This window comes from Dermacentor variabilis, chromosome 1 (genome assembly GCF_050947875.1).
Source record: "Dermacentor variabilis isolate Ectoservices chromosome 1, ASM5094787v1, whole genome shotgun sequence".
Lineage (NCBI taxonomy): Eukaryota > Metazoa > Arthropoda > Arachnida > Ixodida > Ixodidae > Dermacentor > Dermacentor variabilis.
Window position 1 is genome coordinate 23,025,166 of NC_134568.1, and position 25,874 is coordinate 23,051,039.

At 47.3% G+C, this 25,874-nt stretch overlaps 1 protein-coding gene across 1 annotated transcript in view; it reads left to right on the top strand.

The window, feature by feature from the left end:
- The window catches only part of LOC142575801 (frequenin-2-like), a 310,775-nt gene that overhangs the window by 201,805 nt on the left and 83,096 nt on the right, over positions 1-25,874 (top strand). Inside the window, exon 3 of the mRNA XM_075685463.1 lies at positions 21,643-21,691. Within this exon, the coding sequence (XP_075541578.1) occupies positions 21,643-21,691 (49 nt within the window). The remainder of the gene's footprint in view (positions 1-21,642; positions 21,692-25,874) is intronic.

The window sequence follows — 25,874 nt, forward strand, 5'->3', positions numbered from 1 at the left end:
GCACCTCAAAGGAATATTGTTGTAAAGCGAGGCTCCAGCGCAGGAGGCGGCCATTTTTGGGAGAGATGGTCTGCAGCCATTGGAGAGGGCAGTGATCCGTCTCAATGATAAACCTCGAGCCGGCTAGATAGCATGACAATTTCTGAACGGCCCACACGAGACAAGCACACTCTTTCTCGGTGGCGCTATACGCCTGCTCACGACTGGTCAGCTTACGACTAGCATACAGGACGGGGTGTTCTACTTCTCCATTTTCCCGTTGGCACAGTACAACGCCCATGCCTCGCTCACTAGCATCGCACTGAACAACGAACCCTTTTGTATAGTCTGGCGATCGTAGCACAGGCTGGCTTGTTAGGGCACTCTTTAGGGCGCTAAAAACTCTTTCCTTTGTCTCGTCCCAGACGACTGTTTGAGGCTCTGTTTTTCTTAGAGCATCCGTCAGGGGAGCCGCGATATCAGAGTACCTGGGAATGTACCTCTGATAGTAGCCGGCGACACCCAAGAACGACCGAATATCGGTCTTGGTGCGCGGTTGCGGAAAGTCTCGCACAGCGGCCACTTTTATTTCAGAGGGGCGGCGACGACCCTGACCAATCACGTGACCGAGGTAGACAACCTCGGCCTGTGCTAACTGGCACTTAGGAGCCTTGACTGTCAAGCCCGCTTCGCGCAGGCGGGTTAGCACTGCCCGCAAGTGTGCCATATGCTCAGACCAGGATGCGGAGAATATTGCTACGTCGTCTAGATACGGTAAAGCGAATTCTTGCTGTCCCCGCAACACTTTATCCATGAGGCTTGAAAAACAGTATGGCGCGTTCTTCAAACCAAAACTCAACACTTTAGGACGGAATGTTCCCATTGGTGAAATGAACGCCGCATACCTACTAGCCTCTTCTGTAAGTGGAACCTGCCAATAACCCCTGACAAGATCTAGGGTGGAAATAAACTGAGCGCTACTAACTTTCTCAAGGCGTTCCTCGATGTTAGGGATCGGATAAATTTGATCCTTAGTGAAGGAATTAAGCCTGCGGTAGTCGACGCAAGGACGAGGTTCCTTGCCCGGTACCTCAACTAAAATCAAAGGGGAGGTATAATCACTCTCACCTGCCTCAATAACACCGAGCTGTAGCATTTTCTTTACCTCAGCCTCCATAATATCGCTCTGGCGGGGTGACACCCGATACGCCTTGGATCGTACTGGCTCTGTGGAGGTAAGTTCTATATCATGAGTAAGTACAGAAGTCCTACCAGGCCTCTCAGAGAACAGACCTTGAAACTCTTGTAATAGCTGGTGTAGTTCGGTTTTCTGCTCGGGCGACAGCGGTGCTTTACTGATAAGGTCACTAATGACTTGACCGGTGTCTTCCCTGTTCGTCACTGAGCCTAGTCCCGGAAGCTCGACCGGAAGCTCTTCAGGAACGTTTACCATCATGCACACCACTGCTTCCCTTTGTCTATAAGGTTTGAGCAGATTACAGTGGTAAACTTGCTGTGCTTTCCGCTTTCCTGGCAGACTTACCACGTAGTTAACGTCCGACAGTTTCTGAACAATTCGTGCTGGGCCTTCCCACTGCACGTCTAGTTTGTTGTTTAGCGATGTGCGCAATATCATGACCTCATCGCCCACCTCAAAACGACGGGCCCTGGCTGTCCGATCATAATAAACCTTGGCCCTCTGCTGGGCCTTTGTCATTGCTTCACCTGACAACTCCTGTGCCCTTCTTAAGCGTTCGAGGAGCTTAAGTACGTACTCCACCACGACTGGGTCGTCGCCCCTACCTTCCCACGATTCTCGAAGCATGCGAAGCGGAGATCGAAGCGAGCGACCGTACACCAGTTCAGCTGGCGAAAACCCCGTAGCCGCATGCGGCGCGGTCCTTAAAGCAAACATCACCCCAGGCAGACACAGCTCCCAGTCAGTTCGATGTTCAAAACACAACGCTCTCAATACGCGCTTCATGACGGAGTGGAGCTTCTCAACGGAATTCGACTGTGGGTGGTACACTGAGCTGTGTAGCAGCTTTACCCCACACCTTTCGAGAAAAGTTGTCGTCAAAGCGCTAGTAAACACTGTGCCCTGATCTGATTGGATTTCCGCAGGAAAACCAACTCGCGCAAATATGGACAGTAGTGCATTGACTATCTCAACTGAGCTGAGTTCTTTAAGCGGCACTGCTTCAGGGAACTTTGTCGCTGGGCAGATCACAGTCAAAATGTGTCTGTACCCCGTGGCTGTTACCGGCAGAGGTCCCACTGTATCAATAACGAGCCGTCTAAAAGGCTCCGTTATGATAGGTACCAATTTCAACGGCGCCCTTGATTTGTCCCCTGGTTTGCCCACCCGCTGACAAGTGTCACATGTCCTCACGAAATGGTCTGCGTCCCGATAACACCCTGGCCAATAGTACTCTTGCAAGAGACGGTCCTTAGTTTTCTTAACTCCTAGGTGTCCGGACCACGAACCCCCGTGTGACAAGCGCAACAGATCCTGACGATAGCATTGAGGCACGACCAGCTGATCGAACTCCACTCCTCTGCGGTCTAGATACTTCCGGTACAGGACTCCACCTCTTTCCACAAAACGTGCAGTTTTCCTGGCGATACCTTCTTTGACATTGCAGCGCACGTTTTTCAGGCTGCCATCCTTTTTTTGCTCGGCTATCAAAGCCGACCGGCTGACTTTTAGCAACCTATTAAGTCCGTCTGACGTAGGCGCGATGAGCAAATCAGTAGATAGCTCTTCTAACTTTCCCGCATCGGGATTTTCCTCTCCGGTATCTGGTGCCTTTAACGTTACAGACTCAAGTTTATTCAGTTCGGGCGTGCTCTGAATATCAGCTTGCTGCGCCTCTGACCCTTTTTCGTTGTTTGATAACGTCGGCCCCGCAACTACCGCCTTTGCAGCGAGCTCCCGAACCTTCGATCTGGTTAAGGCCTGAACACTAGCTTCACCAAACAAAAGCCCCTTCTCGCGCAGGAGGTGATCGGACCTGTTTGAAAATAGGTACGGGTACTGGGGTGGCAGCATAGATGACACTGCCGCCTCCGTCTCAAGCGCTCCGAAAGGTCCTTCAATAAGCACTTTTGCTACCGGCAGACACACGCTATGAGCTTCCACGGCTTGCTTGATCCATGCGCACTCGCCCGTGAACATATGGGGTTCTACGTAAGACGGGTGAACTACATCCATCGTAGCTGCGGAATCGCGAAGCACTCGGCACTCTTTCCCGTTCACGAGGAGGTTTCGCATGTAAGGCTCGAGAAGCTTCATGTTCTCGTCAGTGCTGCCTATTGAAAAAAACACAACTTTTGGTGTTGTTTTCGGACACTGCGCCGAAAAGTGACCCGGCTTCTGGCACGTATAACAAACGCCCGCTCGCCTCATCTCGAACCGCTTTCTGCGTTTGGCTGCCGCCGTCTCTTTACGTTTGGTCGGACTGCTTTCACTCGTATCCTCACTACGCGTGTCCCCCTTTGATCTCATGGGCGTGAATTTCGGCCTCTCAAACTTCGAGCCAAATTCACCCTTTTGACCGTCCTTAGCTCCGCGAGCCCGACGCGTCACAAACTCCTCGGCTAGCTCAGCGGCTTTAGCCACCGTACAAACGTCTGGCCTATCCAAGACCCAGTATCGCACGTTCTCCGGTAACCGACTATAAAACTGTTCTAGCCCGAAGCACTGCAGAACTTTATCGTGGTCACCAAACGCTTTCTCTTCTTTGAGCCACTCCTGCATGTTTGACATAAGCCTATACGCAAACTCTGTATATGACTCACTTTTGCCTTTCTCATTTTCCCGAAACTTCCGACGGAACGCCTCCGCAGACAGCCGGTACTTTTTTAGAAGACTCGATTTCACTGTGTCGAAATCCTCTGCCTCCTCTCTATCCAAGCGAGCGACTACGTCGGCCGCCTCGCCGGGTAACAAAGTGAGCAAGCGCTGTGGCCACGTTTCCCGAGAGAACCCCTGCTTCTCGCACGTTCGCTCAAAGTTAACCAGGAACAAACCAATGTCCTCTCCAAGCTTAAACGGCCGCATCAGGTCAGTCATTTTGAACAATACGCGTTCTCCTGCACCGTGTGCCTGACTTCCATTACGAGCGCGTTCCATCTCTACCTCGAGACGCTTCATTTCCAAAGCGTGTTGACGCTCTTCTTTTTCTTTCTCTTCTTTACGTTCACGCTCTTCTTGCTCTTTCTGTTCTTTAAGTTCGCGCTCCTGTTTCTCTTTTTGCTCTTTAAGTTCGCGCTCCTGTCTTTTTGACCTCTCCTCAATAGTCTCAAGGCATTCCGACAGCTCGTCATCCTCAGCCTCTAACTCAAGAATAGCCTTTAGCAGTTCAGGTTTTCTGAGTTTGTCCGAGACATCCAGACCCAACTCTCTTGCAAGCTCCAACAATTTCGGTTTGCGCAACGACTTCAAATCCATGGCTGCTCTGAATGCTGCTTTCTCTACTGCTTACTATTGTCTTGCCGCAAACTAACCCGGCAGCAACGACAACCACAATTACCAGCTCTGTTTCTGACACTAACAAAAGCCTGGCAAAGCTCAGAAGAAGAAAGTCCCGCACTCACCAAACCTCGCAGGCAGGAATTCCGCGCAGTCGTTCCGCTGCAGGCAACCAGTCATCACACAGGGCTCGTTGCACTGCTCCCGGATCGTCGATGAGCTGCTCAGCATACAGTCAACTGCATCTCTTCGCTGCTGGCCTCCGTTGTCGCGATCCCACCGCTGCCACCAGATGTTTTGATCGCACCGCTGGTACGATCTGCTGGGAACTTGGCGCTGACGCCCGTGGTTGTACCTGGGTCGCAAGCCCCAAGGGTAGCGTTGGCCTGGCGGCCTGGGGTACAACTGGAAGCATCCGAAGGTCCCGGCAAAGCATGAGTCGACTGGTAACAACCAAACAACTTGTTTATTTTAACATCGCAAAGAGTTGGCGGTCAGGTTTGACCGAAGTAGAGAGACGGGAGAGCACTTTACTCAACAGAAGAAATCGGAGCCCTCCTTTTGGCGTCCGGGGGCAGCTGTTTTTATACTCTCGCAGTTGAGGGCAAGAAGGAATCCCTCAAAAGACGAGCACGTGAATGTACAATGGGCTAATGGTGACGCACACTGTCGTAGCGCTGCCGTAGCACCATGTCGAGCACGATCTCGTAGCACCCTGTCGTAGCGCTGCCGTAGCACCATGTCGAGCACGATCTCGTAGCACCCTGTCGTAGCGCTGCCGGTCGGGCACAATGACTGTAATGAGAGGATGATCCCTGCTTTCGCATCGCCTGGTTCGGGCACAATGACTGGAATGAGAGGGTGATCCTTTGCGGTCGCATCGCCGCAGTCGCGCCTGGAAACACCTGGCGATGAGCGTTGCGGCGACGACGATCGGGCCAAAATGTCTGCCGCCCCGCCGCAGTCGCGCCGGCAAAACCACGTGTCGCAGGCGAAACGCAACATCGCATATTTGTATTTCGAGCTGTCTCCGAGAGAACGGCTGAACTCGCAGAAGGACCCTGCCAAAATTTTCGCGCCATGTTGGTGGCGGCTGGGCTTGTCAGCCTATGAGAACGGCTCACAAGTCCACCGGTCAGCGTTTCCAATTCCCGTTGTCGGAAAAGCTTGGGGCAAGTTATACGTGGGCAAATACGCTACCTCGAACAGCTACGCCGAAGCAGAGGCAGATACGAAGACCCGCATCTTGTACACAGTAAACGGGGCATTTCAGGGAATTGCAAAGCGATAAGGCCGCACACGCGCGACCACGCGTGAAGGAGTTCTCGTTTGTGTGTATGTGCGTGTGTTCTTTCGCCATTGCATTTTCGTGAGAAGGAGACTACCTAACGTCCTTACAACCCTTCCTCGTCTACCCATCTTGCCTTTTTTTTTTCTTCCTCGATCACGTCGACGCTCTTTCCTCATAACTCATACCCCGGTCCTACGAACGCGCCGCGAGGGTCTACGCGTGTGTGCACTGAGAATGTGGGCGACCCTACTGAGGGATCCAACTGTGCTCGTCGCCGTCAAGCTGTGTTTGAACGCATCGGTATCTGGTGCTGTGCGTTCTTGTACTCGTTCTTTGAGCTGTTAGTTTGCAGCTCTTGCCTTTGACTTAACCCAGTGTGCTTCACGTCATTCATGTGTACATAACCTTGCACAATGAGGAGAGTAAATTGTCTCTTTTCGTTGGTAGCAATACTTACCGAAATGCTTGCCATGTAATTTCTGACGCCATTGTCTGTCACTGGATTCTTGCGGCGTCTGCAGCGATGCCAGAACTATGGAGACATGAACGACAGTAGCAGCGCTGGTAACAACATCTTGTGGTGGTTTGCTTAGCCACAGAACGTTAGAAACGATTTTTTAATGCTGATATCGTCGAAAAAAGAAAAAGCTCTGCATTGATGAATATGCTGCTGCCTCTGACTTACTTCGAGTGGTGCATAGCCCATCATTGCATCGAAAAATTTGTACACTCTGAACTCGTGCTCGCATGTACGTCAGCACTATTTCGTAAATGGCACCCGTCGTGTTTGCTCAGTGGCTATGGTGTTGGGCTGCTGAGAACGACGTCGCGGGATCGAATCCCGGCCACGGGGGGCCGCATTTCGATGGGGGCGAAATGCGGAAACACCCGTGTGCTTAGATTTAGGTGCACGTTAAAGAATTCCAAGTGGTCGAAATTTCCGGAGTCCTCCACTACGGCAGTGCCTCATATTAAGAAAGTGGTTTTGGCACGTAAAACCCCATAATTTAATTTAGTATTTCGTAAATGGCAATACATTGACAGACAAGCTAGAACTACGTTCGTCCCACCACCTTTGCCGCACTTGTCGCTTATAATTATACGCGTAACTGTGACATTGTCCTTGTTGTTGATTTGGCTACAGTTACTATGGAGAAGTACTTCAACGTGTACTGACACGTTTGACTTTAATTTTTCAGTAGTTCGACTCAAATTTCGACTTAAACAGCATGTGTGTTTGTATTTGTTTGCTTGTGTGGGGGCAAGCAGGGGTAAATGAAAGCCCCAAATCTAAATCCTAGGAACAAAAAGAAAGAAAGAAACACTACCAAGTGCCAGAGTGCCCTTAATAACTTACTGTAATACTTGTTTCTAGGGGCCAGTTTTGGTATCCAGGAAGTGGATCACTCAAGACGTCATGATACATTGACTTTCTCCACTTCTGCGATCGCCGCGGTTGTCACACACGTGCGCAACTAGAAGAAACGAGAGCAGTGCTCTTGTTTATTTTTTTTTATGACCAACGTCGTCATACCTAGCTTTATTATTTACCGACGTCGGCAAAGCTTTACCTATGTCATCACGTCACCATATTGTCGACACCAGTTTCGGAGTTTTGAGGCCAATTTTGCTATCAAATCAAAGTATGTTTATAATGTTTCAGAACCTTGATATCTGCTGACTGCTTTTATTTCACACGCGAGAAGCGTGTTGTATAGTTTCTACAAGTCCGTAAATTTGGGTCATTACTCCTTAAAGCTTTTATTTTTAGGACCGTGCTTATTTTTTTTTTTTGGCTACTGTGGATTCAATAAGCTTGTTGCATACCGTAACACTGACTGAAGAGCTCACAAAAGTGTTATTGAGTGCGTATCCGTTGGATCTATGGATAATCAATGCACGCTTTTTCTATCCTGAAAGGATGTTTCTCTTGGTCGTGTCGTGGTGCCTGAATGGAAGCAACAGCTTTCCTTTGGCGGTGCCAACCCTGAAATATGCATCAGTTTATTTATTTATTTATTTATTTATTTATTTATTTATTTATTAAGGAGAAAACCTTAAGTGGCTCATACCCCATATGGTCTCGAAAACGCGGCGTGCGGTACAGAAAGTCATGTGAGCCCGCCTCGCGCAGACACGCGCTCGTGCCACTGGTCGCGCGTTCGTCGTCGTCGTCGTCGTCGTCGTCGTCTTCTCCCACAGCTGGCTCCGATGCCGGTCACCAGGTCAATAATAATAATAATAATAATAATAATAATAATAATAATAATAATAATAATAATAATAATAATAATAATAAAGAACGCGAATTAAGATAGAGTTAATTCAAGCACTTGAACCCACCACCTTCGGTGGGAGTCGAACCCTCGAGCTTATGTGGAAGTCGAACCCACGAACTTTGCTGTTGAGGTCGTGGGTTCAAGGCACAGTTATTAAGGTAGCGTCCATTAAGGCATTCGAACCTAAGACCTCTGGTAGGAGAAAACAAGTAATGAGAAGTAACAATGCATTCGAATGTCGAGTAGTTTAATGAATGTCTCATGAACGCACAGGCTTTCTCCTTCACCATCTTCGGCGTATGATAAAGTGACTGTCAATTTATTTATTTATTTATTTATTTATTTATTTATTTATTTATTTATCTATTTATTTATTTATTTATTTATTTATGAAATTAAGTACTGCCAGCCTGAGTTCCAGGCATAAAGCTTTAGGCTGAATGGGAAACTAAAAGGTGGGAATTGACATAAGCTCTGTTCCAGGCCGGTTGATCGCAAAGGGCCCATTAATGATTGCACGACCTTCTGATACTACGACGGGTCACGTTAATGTTGCAGAATGATCTGCTCCGACAGGTTCCCTTCGTCCGACAGGTCGCACACAGTGAAGAGAGGTGCTCTTAAGACAGTACTGTAGTCAGTGTCGTATAATATTGTCGACAGTTTCATGGGAACCGTAGTCCTGAAACAGTGCGATGTCAGCAATTCCTTGGTTAACCTCCCTGCCTTTCCCATATGACTTATCTTTCTCCCCCTATGTGCGCAGGTACGTAAGCATACGTGAACGTTTGCGCTTGACCATTGTCCACATAGAATTGTCGTTTCCGTTTGAGGCTAGCAAGAATTTAAATCGTATATTTAGGGTAAAGCTGAGGAGTGTGACAGAAGGGGGCATGTTTGCAATGAGATGACCTGCAATGGCGCACAAACGTGCAGTTTGCTCGTAGCTCCTGGTCTTGTTAGAGCAATCGCTAGCTGCTGGTCCTCTTCGTGAGCTTATCGAGCTGCCTCATGTAGACTTCAAAGTCAGCTCCGGCACTGCGCCACTGACTTCGTAGCCGCTGCAAGATGACCTGGTGCCACTTCTCAGGCAGGTGGTGTGTGCCCTGTGGCTTGTCAAAAACGAATTGTTTACTTTGTCCGCGCCGCAAGGCTGTCATTAAACACTGCAGTGGTGCATTCCAGTTTCATAAAATCGACAATTTCTGTAGTTGTACTGCGTTTATAAACGCCAGTGAGAGTCGAAGGTCTGCATGCTGTTCGGCAGTCGATGTGGTCACGTGGATAGTCTTGAACTTGGTGGCGGCGACTTTTGCTGAAATGACCGCCAGCTACTGCAGCGACTGTATAATGGTTCAACGGGACTGCGCCGCCAGTATATGTGCATGTGATCGCTGTAACTCTCTTATATAAGTATTGGGATGAGGCGCTTGATAGCCGGCGACGACAAATGTTTTATGGCCAGGCTTACAATCGCAAATGTGGCGCCACTTTTTGGAAGAGCTTACTGTTCTGATTCGGTCTCTTTGGGCAGTCGTTTCCTTCAGGGGTACCGCAATGGAACGGAATGCTAAGCTAGAAGCTTCGACCAAGCAGCAACGAACATTTCCCTTCGTCTACACCCTTTCTGCTTCAGCGTTTTGTCTTTTTTGCTGCCTTTCTTCAAGTTATCATTGCTTGGCGTCAAAGTGATAACCTGGGATCATATTCATTAATACTCAACATTAGTTCTTAGAAGTACCAGCTAATATGACAGCGAGCGTATTACTCAGTGAGGCCAACCATTGAGAAATGGCTCTCAACTAAATACCATGATTTTGACCCCAGAATCACTGGACAGGGGCAACTGTAAGAAACAACCGCTGTGTTTTCTACATACAATATTCATTATTTTCAATATGCTGCTCAATCTCGACATCAACGAATCATGCGGACCAGACAACATTCCAAATTCGTTTTTGTATAAGTATGCCGAATGGGTTGCTAAGTGCCCCCATGTTTTATTTTCAAAATCGATGCTAGAAGGACAACTACGGAGTGATTGAATAATTGCCAGATTAAAACCCCTTCTTAAAAGCGCAATTAAGAAATGCATTGGACATTATAGACCAATATTAATAACGCCTACAGTTTGCTGACTACTCGAACGCATCGTTGATAACCACATATCGGAGTTTCTTGAAAAACATAAAATACTAACTGAATATTAGCACGGATTCTTCAGAAGATTTTCAACTTGCACGCAGCTTGTGGAAACGGCGCATTATTTTGCAAACTCAATAAATAAAAGATATCAATTTGATGAAACCTTTTTTGGACTTTAAAAAGGCTTTTGACAAGGTTTCGCATAAAAAAATTACTTTTTAAGCTTGAAAAAAAAAAACACTACAGAACAGGCAACATGCAACTTGGCTGAACGCCTACCTTAGCAATTGGCAGTAATATGTCGTTTTCAATGATCCCCCGTCAAGCCAACTACCAGTTCACTGTGGAGTCTCACAAGGCTCAGCGCCTGGACCATTGCTGCTTTTAATATTTGTTAACGACATTGTATGCGATATCTCTGTTCAGATAAGACTGTTCGCCGATGACTGTGTACTGAAGTTCACTGTAAATAATTACGCCGATCAACTAATACTAAATAACGTCTTTCAGAAAGTTTGTGATTGGTTTGATGCCTGGCAAATTGTCCATTGACTTCAACAAAACAGTCTTCATGAAGACTACGAACAAGAAAAACCCTGTTACCTTCGCCTGTTCTGCTAATAATGTGTACCTCTGTAAAGTTACGCAGTCTAAGTATTTAGGTGTTTGGATTACCAGTAACCTTAATTGGACTAAACACATCAGTCTTGTAGCCAGCAATGCATGCCCTAAGTTGTACTTCCTTCGAAGAGCTAGCTGTCGGCATCTCAAGTTCGTCTGCTAGCACACAAGACAGCTATACTACCAACACTTGCTTATGCTGCGATTATTTGCGACCCCTACACAGCAACAAATATTGGCCAACTCGAAAGAGTGCGACAAAACGATGTTCGTTTTGTTTTTAATTGTTTCGGCCGCACATTGATAACTGATCTATTAGTTAACTCCAATCTACAAACCTTAAGCCGGAGGAATCGCTTGAAGTTTGAAGTTTCTTTATCAATTAAAAGGAATTATAACAGCGGCACGACAGAATTGATTAAATTCTCATCTGCATATGTCACTAGGCAAAGACATGACCTATGAATAACACCCATTCACTACTAGAATTAATTGTTTTAAATATTCCTCTTTTCTGTGAACTGTTACCGAGGGGACTAACCGAACTAATCATCCTGTGCTATCGCCAACATTAACATCATCTGTAACTTGTTTAGAAAGACTACACTGCATATTTTGTTGACTGTTTAATTTGGTAACCACCCTGCTAAAATCCTCAGAAAATAAATTGCAGTCTGTATGAATGAATGAATGAATGAATGAATGAATAGATAGATAAAGATAGATATAAAGATAGATGGATAGATAAAGATGGATAGATAGATATATAGATATATATATATATATAGATATAGAGATATATACGGAGATTGATATAGATAGATGTAGATCGATGAATGAATGAATAAATAAATAAATAGTCTAGTTTAAGCTGTCGATCTTATAGATCTTGAGGAGACAATATTCCAGGCTATATATCGATGCCGTCGCGCAGTACATTTCTCCTAAGCGTGCTCCACTTTGTGGAGGTATAGATTATACGCTAAGGCCCTTGAACCTCGGCCCTTAACATTGGTGGTAAAAAGAAAGACCAATTCAAACTGAAGATCTTGTCACTTCGGCTTCTGAAGGGATTGCTTTTCCCGCCCGTTGCAAGGTGAAAACCGAGTGAACATTATGTTTGCGAAGCCGGCACGAGACGGGGAAAAAAAAATTGCCCGCATAGGTGGATGACCGAGGAAGTTGAATTTTCCGGGTACATCCCTTTTTCTTTTATTCTGTGCAAAGTCGAGCCCGGTCTCGTCGTTATCGCGCGACAGCGCTTTAACCTACAGAGTCTCAGCGGACATATCATATTTATCTCTCTCTACCCTGTTCGAACGAAAAGACACGATAAACGTGACTCACTCTAACGTGATTATTCGGCGCAGGCAGAGCGAGTGAGGCCGCGGCCCTCTCGCGTATACACTGCAGCCATTTCCGTCCTCTTTCCGTTTACTTTGCTTCGCGTCCCTTCTGTCATCGCGATTGATCCATCACCCCCGTGGTTTTTCTCTTTCTCTGGCTCGTGACACCGAGAACAGCGGCTAGCAGGCACCACTCTCGTTTCTCCGGCGCGACAAGGGACCCTGCTTTGCTGTTTGCACCTATACAGAAGGAAGGCGTGGATAGGGATGCGGCAGAATAGAGTGGGGACGCATCCTCGGTTATTCTTGTCTATGGAAGAAATGAGGAGCCGCAAACAAGACAGCGGGTCGCATTCCGCATCTGTCGCTGGTCAGACCTGTGCTCTGTGTTTGCGCGGGAATGCGAACGTTCTTTCTGCTCCAGTGTGGGATCAACGGTGCAGAAAGAAGTCGGGGGCGCGGGAAGTCCTCTCATTGGTTAGCGAAGAAATGGAGAGAGGGACACGCACTAAAACTATTTAGCATGGTCTAGGGCTTCGTTTTCTTCTGGCGTTTGTATGCAGAACGAAAGCGAGTGGCCGCCATCATGCGAGCGCTTTCAGGGTTGCGTCCCTTCCCAGACCCGTCCTCTGTAGATATGCTTATGTATTATTTCGTTTGTATTAAATGTTAAAAAACTTCGAATGTGGGCCTCATTTGAGCCGGCTATTCCTAAATCTCGAGTAGGTACTCTGCTCAGCCAAGGAAAATTCTGAAAAAGAAGCAAAGAAAAAAATCGGAGCACGCACAAGACACGCAAACACAAGTAACAAGCACACAGATAGGTATTCTTTTCGTTCTATATTTAGTTTAAGCAATACAGCTCACATTGTCGTTCACCAGAAGATGAAAAATTAAAACGAGTGTATGGGCAAGTTATTTCATAACGGTTGGCAGAGCAAATAGCTGCGAAGCAAAGTGCGAAGATTGCTGTCAACTTTGCCTGATCGCCAAGAACCTGAGGGCCACTCTTCACGCGAGCGGTCAAGGTGCGCATTATTACAAAGCGAACACGCGAGTGACCTTCACTGTTCGCGATTAGCTGCCGGCAGTGCCCTGCTGACAGTGGGCAATGCGTCAATACTCATAACGGGCCTTTGATACGAGTTTGATACGTGAGATGCATTTTCATCCTTTATTCTTAGAAACGTGGCACGAGATAGACGAGCGCACACGCTCACAGGGACACGCAAACTTTTTTTTTTGTTTTGTTTCGAACGTGACTGACCCGCTTTCGCAACTTCCTCCATATTCGGAGAACCATGCTCTCCACGGTGGGCTTTGCGAGCATGTGCTTTCTCTCTCTGGTTCGCGTCTGGCTTGCGCCTCGTCGTTCTCGACCATTAGGCAGAGATTACATAGCCATAGCGGCCGGCAACTTAATGCCTTCAGCCGTAGCTCGACCCTGGGCCGTCGCTATGCGGCCGCACGCTTTAAATGGACTCATCAGTGCCCAGGCACGGCGGCGGGTAACACGGTGGCAACGCTGCAGAGAGGAGGGAGCAGATTAAGCGAGACGGGGCCTCTCTTCTTTCCTTCCTGCAGAGGGCATTCGGCAAGAGCGGTCGCTGGACGAGGCGGCCGGTTGGGCGATGCCGCGGCAAACGACGGAAGGCTCCGTGTTCCACGGTGGCGGCGAAAGCATGGAACTGGCGGCGCGCGCCTCCCGCGCCGTCACTGGCAGGCGCGTGCAATGAGCGGAGCTGCAGGGTCTTGCCTGATGATCCGATCGTTAGTGCTCCGGCACTCCTCCGGCCCGAGAGGGTGAATCCTAGGCCCTCTGCTCATCGGCTGCGTCTGATGAGAAGTCCCGCCCAACGTCAGTTCGCGCATCCGATGTGGGCTCGAGAGGTGCGAAGCCCGTGCTGTTGGTGGCGGCACAACCGCCATGCATCAGTGTGCGTTTAGTAGGGCAACGCAAGGGGATTTGGCTCTCCTGGCCTATAGTGATTTTAATTCCAAAGCTAATGGCGACCACTCCTCTCTCGTCGGCTTCGCTCCACTTCATATTTTAGCAGCTTCGCGTATCAGTAGGACGTAACTTTCAATATAATACCCCCCTCACTGTAGTTATTAAAACGACGCGAATGAAGATAAATGTGTAGGTATACGTCTTCTCCACTTTGAGTCACGCAAACATATGAATAACTAATGAGGCGAATCATGACAAACGGCTTGTAACCGGTGACCCTTAGACAATGTTATTATAGTTATTATAGGCATGGGGCCAACAAGTGTGGCTCGAACATATGCGCGCTTATTCCCTTTAGCATGGGCTGGCAAAGCCAACATAACGCCACTCGAAAAAAAATACGACATAAATAAATTCAGGCACTCCTGACAGATATGAGCAAATCTAGTAAAAAAATTATCTGACGTTTACGAAACTCTCTAATCGGAAATTGGAGCGCACCTCTATACGTGTTTTCATTTCGCGGTATATTGGCTGGCGCGGGCAATCTGTCTCGTGTGGCAAGTTGCAAACGGAGCGATGTGCGGCGCGACTGCCTCGCTAATCGGGAGATTCGCAGCAGTCACCGCAGACAGACCTCCGCTCATGCAGCGCTTTGTTTCCATACAGACGACACGCGCTACTCTGGCGCCATCTCGTAGCCATCGTAATCGCAAAGCCCGTCTTGCGCGGCTCTACGCTTTATTTTATTTTTTTTTTGCCGCGCTTTCTTTGTACCCTCCTCCTCCGCTTTCCTCGTCGCGCTCGCTTTGCTATCGCCATCTGTCATCTCCCGCTGCGCTCCGCGTTCGCTTTCGTCCTTCACTGTGCTCATTCGCTCGGATACGAAGGACAACGCAGACGTAGACGCTCGCCGCAGGAATGGGCGCCTGCGAGCTGCGCTCTAAAAGAACTAGGGCGCGTGGCTCTCGCGCAACTGAGTTGCGGGGCGCGTTCTTCGCCGAACGCCAACTATTACAGGTCTTTCAGATGCACGTGACGCGTGAGGTTCAAATGCTGTGGTGGAGCGCGCACGAGGACAGCCTTCCTCTTCTCCTGCCGCGCTCTCGCCCCTACGCCGGTTACGGGAGAGGGCTCCGTTGGAGGTATGGCAGTCGCCTTCCTCGCCAGCACTCGCGCCGCGAGAGACAATACGCATATGACCAATCGGCTTATATGTACAGCCTCCTACACCTATAGCTCTCTAGAAGTGTTCGGCTAATCGCTTTCATTTGTAACCATCGTCGATGGTTACCGCACAGTTCTTCTCTTGGGTATCTCTCCGTGTTTCGCTGTTGGGTTGCAAAAGACGAAAAAAAGGAAAAGCGAATTCGTGAGCGCGCGCCCGCGCGCCTTGGCGTACGCTAAAGCAGTACTTTCGAAGACGATTTTAAATGACTAGCTCGACTGAATGGCTGTATTGGTGACCTCGTCGACGGCACACGGAATTCTCTTAACTATTGTGTGCTTCTAAGAGGAGGTGGCAGCACGACTCTGTAAGTTATAGAACACTGCCCAGCGCCTTATAGGACGCTTATACAAAGTACGATTTCTCTTAGCAGGGGCCAATAGCTACAATGACGCTTCATTTTTGCACGGTGGCCTAGTCATCTATTCAGTAGAGTTAAGCGTTTGACAAGGCGCGTTGTAGCGCCTTGTTATTAGTTCGCACTTTTGGTATTTTGCGCCACAACTTTGAAACGCGGAAAAAGCATTCTAGGGGGTCATAGCGGGCAGAAAACTAATAAATATATTTTCTAATTTGAAGTACAATTTGAAACTTAAGCCATTAAACAAGTAATTATGTAGTTAGCTTTTTTTTCATTGACCATGAAGTGCAACAAAAGAAATACCCCAGTTTGCTGAAGTCTGCTAACGCTGCAACGTCGGTTTCAATATCGCCGTGTCAATGTCTTTTTTTCATGGCGTGGTCAAGTTAGCTGGGACACGATGGTGTGTACTTCTAAGTCTAGAAGGCACCAGGATAGAGGCGAATATCACATCGCCGTCATCACAAATGCGCTAGGGAGCCCGTAAGTGCTATAAGAACAACTAAAAAAAGAAAAGAACACGACATGCGAATCCATGCGAATTAAGCAATACAAAACAATAACAATTGTCGTACATCGCATGCGAATTTGGAAATTGATATAAATATACAAAGCTTGTTTCACGCAAAGATTAACGCATGCATGTGTTCTCGATATAGCCCAGCGTGGGTACAAGGGGCAAATTTCTGTAGTGAATGGTGTTGACGCGCTGTCTGGGGGCGTTTTACCTGGCATTGTTTTTCCAGAAAGCAAATTCTTAAGTACCGTGGGCAAAACAATGTAGAATACTAAACGTATGTCGGCGCTCATTCTTAAGGATGCACACCTGCCAACTTGTGCAAGCCTCGTGATTACTTGCAAGCTATATATGCGTAGTGGAGATGCCTCGAGCTTTGGCCAATTGCAATCTCGAAATTGAAGAGTGCACGCTAAAATTATCCACTTAAAAGAATTTCATCAGAGACATTTAGGCACTCAGAAAGCGTACTGGGGACTATCTCAGAGTCTATCATGTCCGCCACTGCTATATATGAACCTTGGTCAACGAAACTTATTTGGCCTCGAATCGCTCACCTTTTAATATTTGGAGAGCGTCGTCGCTCCGGCGCAGCATTATGTGGCTTCCACATTGCGTTTTCCAATGAAATCGCGGTCATGACTCAGGGATCTCTGATCGATCTCTGATTTCGACATGCCGTCGGGGGATGGGACTAATTTACTTTCGGCTAGCAGCGAACTCATACGCCGAAGCCTTATTGGTGTCAGTGCGGGTCACGTGTGCACATTAACAGGTAAAAATTCAAAGCGATCAATAAGCTCATGCGATATATTTCCGTGCAAGTGGTACACAGTGTTCTTTGGGTTGAAGAAACTATATGTCTGCTTGCATGTCGCGAGGTGGTTTTTTTTTTTCTGTTTTTATTTCTTAAACGCTGCTCGTAATGAATACCGTCAATGTATAGAAGCCCGGATCTGTCAGAATTTCTCTTGAGGTTGAAGCAGGATGGTGCTTCACGAACTAAGTGACGCAGGCAGAACTCCATACTACGTGACAGCGCGTATACGCTGTGCGCGTCCTGGTTGCTCGGATCTTCCCATTTCTCGCTGATAACTTGCTGCGTACCTCGAGGAATGGGGAACCAAGGCATCTTCCGCACATTTATTTTTTTTTTATTTCCTTGTCCAACGGTACTTGAGTGCTGCTGTGCAGTTGTTTATTTATATTTTCTTTCTTTGTTTTGTGCATTCGCATTTAGTGAACTCCTTACAGTATCGTGCTGGCGCAATTTCAGCCCTCACGGAGCCTGCTTTCTAAGCTGACGCACTTGCGAAATTGAGTTTTCGAGAAAAAAAAAAAAAAACGATACCGGCGAGGATAGGAGAGAATGTGTTTGTGTTGGTATTAATATGTGGCGGCAAAACCGTGCTGCGAGCAGATCCAATTGCTGCTTCAGAAATCCCCACAGTAAGGAAAAGATGGCGCAATTCAACATCTCAAGCACTTGCTGCGCAACGTCTTGCGAAAAATGATTTCATGTGCGGGAGAAAGATTGCACTGCGGTTTTTTAACTGAGAAACGGAAAGATGTAACTGCCTCGTTATCTGCGAAGCCTGCTTTGGACTTTACGCGTAGGCTGTTTCGTTGTCATTCGGCGGCTGTGCTTTCAGTGTGTACCCATAGCTCGTATATGTCGAGGTGTTTTTCACCGTATCGTGGGCATTTTTCGAATCCTCGATGGAGAACAGCTGCGTTGTGGTAGGTTAAAGGCTTTCGAAGCGCGCCTTTTCTTCTGCGTCTTAAATTTAGTCCGACTCGTTCTAGCTTTGCTGCGTAACGAATTTCGCTTTCGAGCAATGTACAATTTCTTAGCCATTACGCGAGCAATATCCTGATACAAACGAGAAATATTCAAGAGTAAGTTTCGCTTGGAGTGGCGAAAACATGGAAATCGAAAAAATAAAGACAAGGAAGACGACAAAAAATAGAGAGAAAAAAGCGAGAGCCTCGTATATTAGGCGACCACACCACATCATTTTAATTAAAAAGCGAGCATGGGTTAGCTCCTTATCAAGTTCTCTATGTAAATACAGAAACGAAACGATGCATCGCCGGAGATAAATAATTACGACACCTTCGATCAGCGAAAGACATTTTAAAGAAAAATTGGGAGGCTAGGGGGATAAAGAAAAATTGTGTTTACGAAAGAAGCGTTTAAGGATACGAGGTAGCAAAGAGATTAAGAAACACGTTGACGACACAGCTCTAAGCTGTGGTTAAAGAAGATGGATGCATGCATTACGCATGCTTGAAAGAAGCGCTAGCACGCAAGAAAAGTTCATTAGTCTTGTCTACGTGAATGTTAGGGACGTGGACAAAATCTACAGAAAAGGTGGTGTATTTTGTAACCATACAGGGTATTTGAACGTTTTAAAAGAAAAATTACAAACAGGGTTTAAATTATTTTTTATATGACTTAGTACTGCTTGGATGCGTGATGCGCCTCTGCGTAGTTGGAAAGTTGCAGTGTCTCTGTGACAGCAAAGAAAAAGAATGTCTGCCATCTCTTATGCAGCTAATTTCCAGACTGTTCGCTGTAAACGCGACGACGCACGAACGACGAGCGCTCTCCTGAGCAGGTTAAAAAAATATTCTGCGAGTCGTAAGATAGGTTCCGGCTGGTTGACAGGTTGTTCGGCAACACGAAGGAAGAAATGACAGATTACGGCGGACGAAGAAATTACGCCGTGCGACAATTTATGCCCCTTAGTCAGTCTCGGTGCCGACTCGGTAGAATGGTCCTGCTTATGCTCCCCCTAAGCCCCTCGCGCGTAAATCAAGTGCACTATATGCAGCGCAGGTGGGCGACGCGGGACATTTCTGAATTGTTGTTTCGGGGGGGTTGCTGTTCTGCGTTCTTGCCGATAGCTTTGTCACAGAAGCACTGAAGCTAAAGTGCGGAGATTTCAGACGTCCAGGTATTTGAAATGTTGCTATACCTGCGGCAGATACGAACATTTGCTCGTCGACGAACATGTAATGTTCGGAAATGGCGCAATTAAAACGCCTTTCGTTATCTGGCACGACTGCCGTTCGTTATGTGCGCAGGGTTTCGTAGCATGCTTTAAGACTACGTAAGAACGTGTCCTTTCAGCTGCTGGGCATCCTGGCCCATGACGGTGCTGCGTTCTCTGCGCGGCACGTTCACGCTACTGTGGCGCTCCTTAGCTTCTAGAGAGACGCAGGACACAGGCCTCAACCATGCAGTTCTGTTAGGCGGTAAATTTATATAGGTTTGACAATAAAGTTCCATGACTGATACTGGGACCCCTGAAGTAGAACCCACCGCAGCCAAACTGTGTGCAAGACTATCCGATGCGCAGTTCTGCCCCTTCACTAGGCCTCGGAAACTACTTTTCAGGCCATCTTGTACAATGTCACTCGTTTGTGGTGTCGCATGCTTCTGCACATCCTGAACAGTCCTGAAACACTATGTGTTGAGCCAAAGTTTGAGTTAGGGAAACAGGAAGAACTCGGCGGGAACCGAATATTGGGGAATAAGCCGAGTGGGTGAGTCGGGGGACCCCACTCTTCGCCACTGTGCCATAATTACGGCTCTACGTGGACTAGCGTCGTCATCGAGGAATAACCAGCTGCCGCTTTCTCGCACGTATAGTCCCACGCAGTGAGGGCGCGCCATTAGTTCATCAAGAACGTCGTGAAAGAATGAACTGTGGATATTTGCAGTCGAGGGCCCGTTCCATAAAAAGTCATTAAATGTCGCCAACATGCGCAACAGTTTTCTCTTAATGACTGGTTGATGGACATCCCCTTCTTGGGCTATTACAAACGTATTTACGGCCTTCGTGAAATGGGGCTTACCATGTGAACACACGATCACGAGATGGCGCATTCCCTCGGTAAACAGTTCGTATGACTTCATCTTTGTTGCTGATTTTCCTAACTTACAGGAAAGCTTCGCGCTTTGTTCCACGTGGGAATCCGAATAAGTGGAAATTGGAAGGGCGTCTTCGATTCCCGATGTATAGAAGGCCATACATATACTCTTTACAAAATCTTTACAATTCTTAAAAAGGAGGAATATCGTAATTTATTATGGCTCGTAAATTTTTTGCCATTAGCAATAACAGATTACCAACAACGTGCGTCCGGGAACATTTAATGACAATCATGGCTTGTGATTTTCTGTAATCAATAATATATATATATATATATATATATATATATATATATATATATATATATATATATATATATATATAATGTTCAAAACTGAAAGAAGTGCAGGCAAATGTAGAAACGTACAAAAAAGCATTTAAGTTCGGCTTCTCGGTAGGGGTGCGGCCTTCATCAACAGTACAATTGCAAGCACCCAGAGCTCACTTTATACATTTTCTCTACAAGGGTGAAGCTCATAAAAAAAAAAAGGAACACGTAGGTGGCCTATGAATACAAAAGCGTATGTTCGGTAGCGTCCACAAAGGAGAGGCGTGAGAAATATACGATCGAAAAATACAGCTGGGGATTATGTGTGTGGCATATATATATATATATATATCTGTGTGTGTGTGTGTGTGTGTGTGTGTGTGTGTGTGTGTGTGTGTGTGTGTGTGTGTGTGTGTGTGTGTGTGTGTGTGTGTGTGTGTGTGTGTGTGTGTGTGTGTGTGTGTGTGTGTGTGTGTGTGTGTGTGTGTAATAGACAAATTGGTGCTTTCTGATCAGTATGCGTCAAAGATTTAACTTACTGGGGATAGTGGCGCAGCATGGCCTTAGTTGCCTTTGTGCCATTAAACCCCAACTAACCAACCAACTTACTGGGGATAGCGATGCGATTGTTGGCGCGCCAGTTCGAATGTTTGCTCCAGCTGCTGCCGCGTGACACAATCTTGATTCTTACTAACCGTACCGTTGTGCAACATCAGCGCCGTCACTTCGCAATTCGAACAAAACTCTCCGGCACTTTTTGCTCCTCCGAAGATTTTGCTCAAGACCACACCTTCCAGCCGTTCTTGTTCGTTGTTGTCGTTGCTTGATGAGAGGGGAGCCTCTTTCACGGCACGCCAAGCATCCTACTTCAGAGGGGGATGTGCACTTCATTTACCGGAACCCTACGTAAAACACACCGCAACACGCAACATACAAACTAGTTGGCATATCTCACTGAGAGCGCGCTGTCTCGCACGAAAGTTTTTGCTTTTATCCTGCCTAAAATCTATGCTGGAAGGTCCTTTGTGATTTATTATATGGGTTCATAGTTGGAGGGGCTGGTTTGCCTTTTACCAGACGGAAGGAGAATGTCTTGAGTATTGCATGTTTCGCTCACGCAAAATTTTGATTTTATTTGATCTAATCCGGGTTCTGTTCGTGTTTTCATTGGAATGTGTGTCTTTGCTGACAACGAACCAACTCAAGCACTGCGAGTAACGTCTCTTTTATTCTGCTTGCAGGTACAAGGGATTTCTTAAGGATTGTCCAAATGGCCAACTCACAGAACAGGTAAGAAATTTGCAAGGAAGCGCAAAACTGTTTCTGCTTTAACAGAAGTGGCACGTTGGCGTGTTTGCTACAGAAAAGGATCAAATGAAACAAGATTGGAGAGTTCGATATAAAAACTATTGTGAGGTCTGAGGTCTGAGGTCATTTGCTAACGGGGTTCTTAGCTTCAACTATTAGAGGATGGGTTAAATATTTGCGATACCGGAATAATTGGGCTATACTGATCATAGCTGTCCTGCCTCTTGAGGTGTGCAGGCACTGTCCTCTGTTTTGCTGAGTGTGAACCAGAAGGGCAGTTTGCACCCTCCTTGAGTTCTTGAGGGTCACGTACAATGGCGTGACTTAGTGTAGAATAACAACGAGCTCATTTTCATCCTTCTGATAAGGCTTTTAGGCCCATGTGCAATTGTATTCCCATCAAGTGGAGCAGTCGTAAGAGGCTCGTAATTGTGTGGAGTGCAGCGCAAACGGTGTATCACGTCTTTTAGTGCGCAGCTCTTAGGCACCCGTTGCTGCGTTGAGCGTCGGCGTCCCTCGCCGTAACCGAGCGAATGAGCACAGCGAATGATGAAAGGAGCGAGCGCGGAGCGCAGCGGGGGGATTAAAGATAGCGAGAGCAAAGAGTGCGAGGAGGAAAGTGGAGGGTGCAGCGGTAGCACCAGGAGCACCGCACCAGACGTGCTCCACGGCGGCGACCAGGGATAGAGTTTCATACGATAATTACTAGAGGGAACTCTGGCGCTAGTGTCTATGGGAGCTGCGATCAGGGGGCTTCTGCCAGCATGGGAGTTTTCGGAATTACATGGATTTGCCTAAACTTCGTCCTTATGGGTTCAAAAGGCTCCGCGACTTTGTAAATTCGTCGTTTTCGACAAAGTACTGTGTAAGAAACGACTAAAAGAAACACGTTAAAATCTTCCAGCGGCAGGATTCGAGCACCCGACCTCCAGCACAGAAGCCCGGTAATGAAACAATGTCGTGGGGGCAAGCCAGCATGTTGAGACTCTTGGCAAGTTTCAATTTGACCCCCTCGACAGCTTGTGCAACTGCAATTAGTAGTGATTGTGCGTACTCGAAGTGTATTCAGCACTTCGCAAAGTATAGATCGCTTCGAAGTTTAGAATAATGACGACAGATAAAGCGTAATACACAAAGCCACAAGAACCTCTGAATCCGCAAGCTCGATCAGATCCATGTACTTCCCATGATTCCCGTAGTTGGATGAACGATCGCTGCGCCAGAGTTTCCTCTAGTAATTATTGTATGAAACTGTATGGGTGATAGAGCACGCAGCGAGCGCGTCCACCGATACCATATATGGAAACAAAGCGTTGGCGTGGGCTGCGGAACCACTGCGAATGTGCTACTTCACCTGCGCCATCGCCGCTAGAGAATGCGCTCCACGCGATCCACGCGTTCCCGTGTTCACAATTTCTTCCTGTACAATGAGCGACGCAACCAATTGAATTGTTACGTCTGCCGCTGCTGCTAAACGAGCTGCCTGAGCAGAGGCTCAGCGCCGCCGCGGAGGGGACCCTGTCATTCAGGATCAAATACTTTGCCACAATATATCGCGAATTCCAAACACCTAAACACCTGTGCTCAAAATTAGCATTAGGAAGCATCGTAATCGTACGTGAATTTCTTTTTTCTTCTTCCTTTCTTTCTTTGTGCGAAATACACGGGAAATGGGTAGGAGGAATAAGAAATATACAGGGTGATTTTTTTTTTAGACCATACAGATTTTTTTAGAAATACGTAATGAGCACAGCGAACATGGCATTCTCGCAGACGAGTTCCTACACGAGGCTTACATATTTCGCCGATATTTAAGGCAGAAGATACGAATAGATGATATCCGACATCAGGGAAGTACACTATACCATGCTCTAGAAACAAGGGGCAACATAATCTTTCAGTGGATTCCTGCCTGCTCACAGTGGCATCGTCGGCAACGACTTTGCTGACAGGGTTGCCCGGTCTGCTCACGAAGACACCCAGATGCGTCCAATGCCTTTGTCGAGAACGGACGCTACCAGGGAACTTCGTCTGCTTGAACGCAAAAAGTCACAGGTTTTCTGAAGTTCTAGTGCTTTCAATTGCCGATTGCATAAGCTGGACCCTTTGCTACGGCTACAAACTACCATCTATCCTTTCCCGCGGCGAAACAACCTTGCTGTGCCGCTTATGGCTGGGAGTGGCGTTGACGAACGCTTACTCCTAGCCGCCGTAAGGCAATGGCCGATAGCCCAATGTGCGACTCCTGTAGGTGCGAGGAAACCATCGAGCACCTATTGTCTATCTGTCCTCCCTGCGATGTACAACGCCTTTCTCTCCGGACAACTTTAAAGGGGCCCTTAAGCACATATCGGGCTTGGTGAAATAACATAGTCCGCTGGTAGCATTCGCTGCTGTGAACATCTCTGCCAAGCTTTTTTCTGTCGTACGCGGTGCGTGGAGCTCGGAAGCGGATCGCGAAGCCTCCTTTCTCTCAAACGCTCTCTTTTCAACAGAAGGCCCTGTGCTCGCTCTCTTCTGGACGCTTTATTTCGTCATTCCCTTAGACGGCTGCCATTGGCCCATAGCTGACACCATGGCTGACACCAAGCTGCGGTCGGCTACATGGTGTAGATACCGCGGTCTCCACGGGGTGCCGCCACGCGTCCACTAGCTATACTCACTGCGGCTCGCTGAGGACAGCCGCGTTTGTCTTGTATTTAGCGCGTCGTAGGCACCAAAGGCGGAAGTCGTGGCGTCTACGTTAACATCCAAAATGAAATTTGAACTGCGCGCCATGGTGTCATTAAAAAGGCGGAGCGTTGTAGGTACACCCCACTGCACCGTAGCCTTCGCAGTGCAAGGCATCGAAGAAGGAACGGGAGCGCAGTGGAGGCCGTGTTTGCGAATAACTCCGCTTCTGCTGCACGCACTAAAGTGCTTTTTGCGGCAAAGTATTTCTGAAATAGCCTATTTTAACTTCATACGCCTTTATACACTTCGATAAAAAGTGGTCCAGGTCCCCGTTAAACCGACTGAACTCGACACCGTTCTTGGAGTTAGATATTCGGACCCTGGCCACACCGATCACTGTCAAAAAAGGCGATTTGTGCACTGGTACACAACTTGAAGTGCACCGCTTTAAGAGACCGCTTATAGTGTCGCTGTGCGTTCACCCACGTGCGCTCAGTGCTCACTCTCTTCCTCTTTCTATTTCCCCTTTCCCTTACCGCCATTGTAGGGTAGCAAACCAGAAGTTCGTCTGGCTGACCTCCCTGCCTATCTTCTTGCTTTCTCTATTTCTTTCTTTCTTTGCCGAGAACAACATGGCCTTCAGAAGACTAATGAAGACTTATTTAATTGATATTTGTATTAGTGTCATGGCAACTTTTGCCTCAATGGCAAATTAGGAGGCAGTGACATTTTTATGCACACCCATGTTTTAAATAATCTCGACTCACCCCTAAATCGAGGCATTCATCAAATTCCAAAGCTCAATCGAGGCAATATCGAGACTGAGTGCATCCCGCAGCGCGTCCGACGGCAATGCCCCGTGAAGAATTTCGGGGCGAAGTTTGAATAATAACTTGCCGCCGTAAATCCTTACCCGACAAACAGCTGTGCACGTTTGCCAGGCAAAAGCGTGCCGTATATCAATCAGTAGCGGCCGCGACTGGCTGAGAGCTTCGGTTTCCAACTTCCGCGCGCCAATCGTCACCGGGCGTGTCGGTGTGATGTGATGGGGGAGCCGCCTTCCCTGCGCTCTCGCGGCGTTCGTTTTCTTTATTGCCACTATTTACAGTTGAAATTCGGTTATAAATATCTCTAGGTGCAGCTTCCAAGCCCTCTTTTAAAAAGAATGAGGTTGCATTAAAACGGGACTTCCTTGAAATTCGCCATTAGAAATGACGCGGTTAAACAACTGCCCCCTAAGGCACATAATGAAGTTAACTGTTTAATTGTTTGCCAGTAGTCTATTGAAGCTCACGTTATTCACATCAAAGAATGTCCACCGCGTCTTGGAACTCCTAGGCAAAAACACCTCGATGACGGCGCTTAATGCGTTGTTACAATATATATATATATATATATATATATATATATATATATATATATATATATATATATATATATATATATATATATAGTGTATATGCTGCCTTCACCTGAAAAAGATCACGGTCTC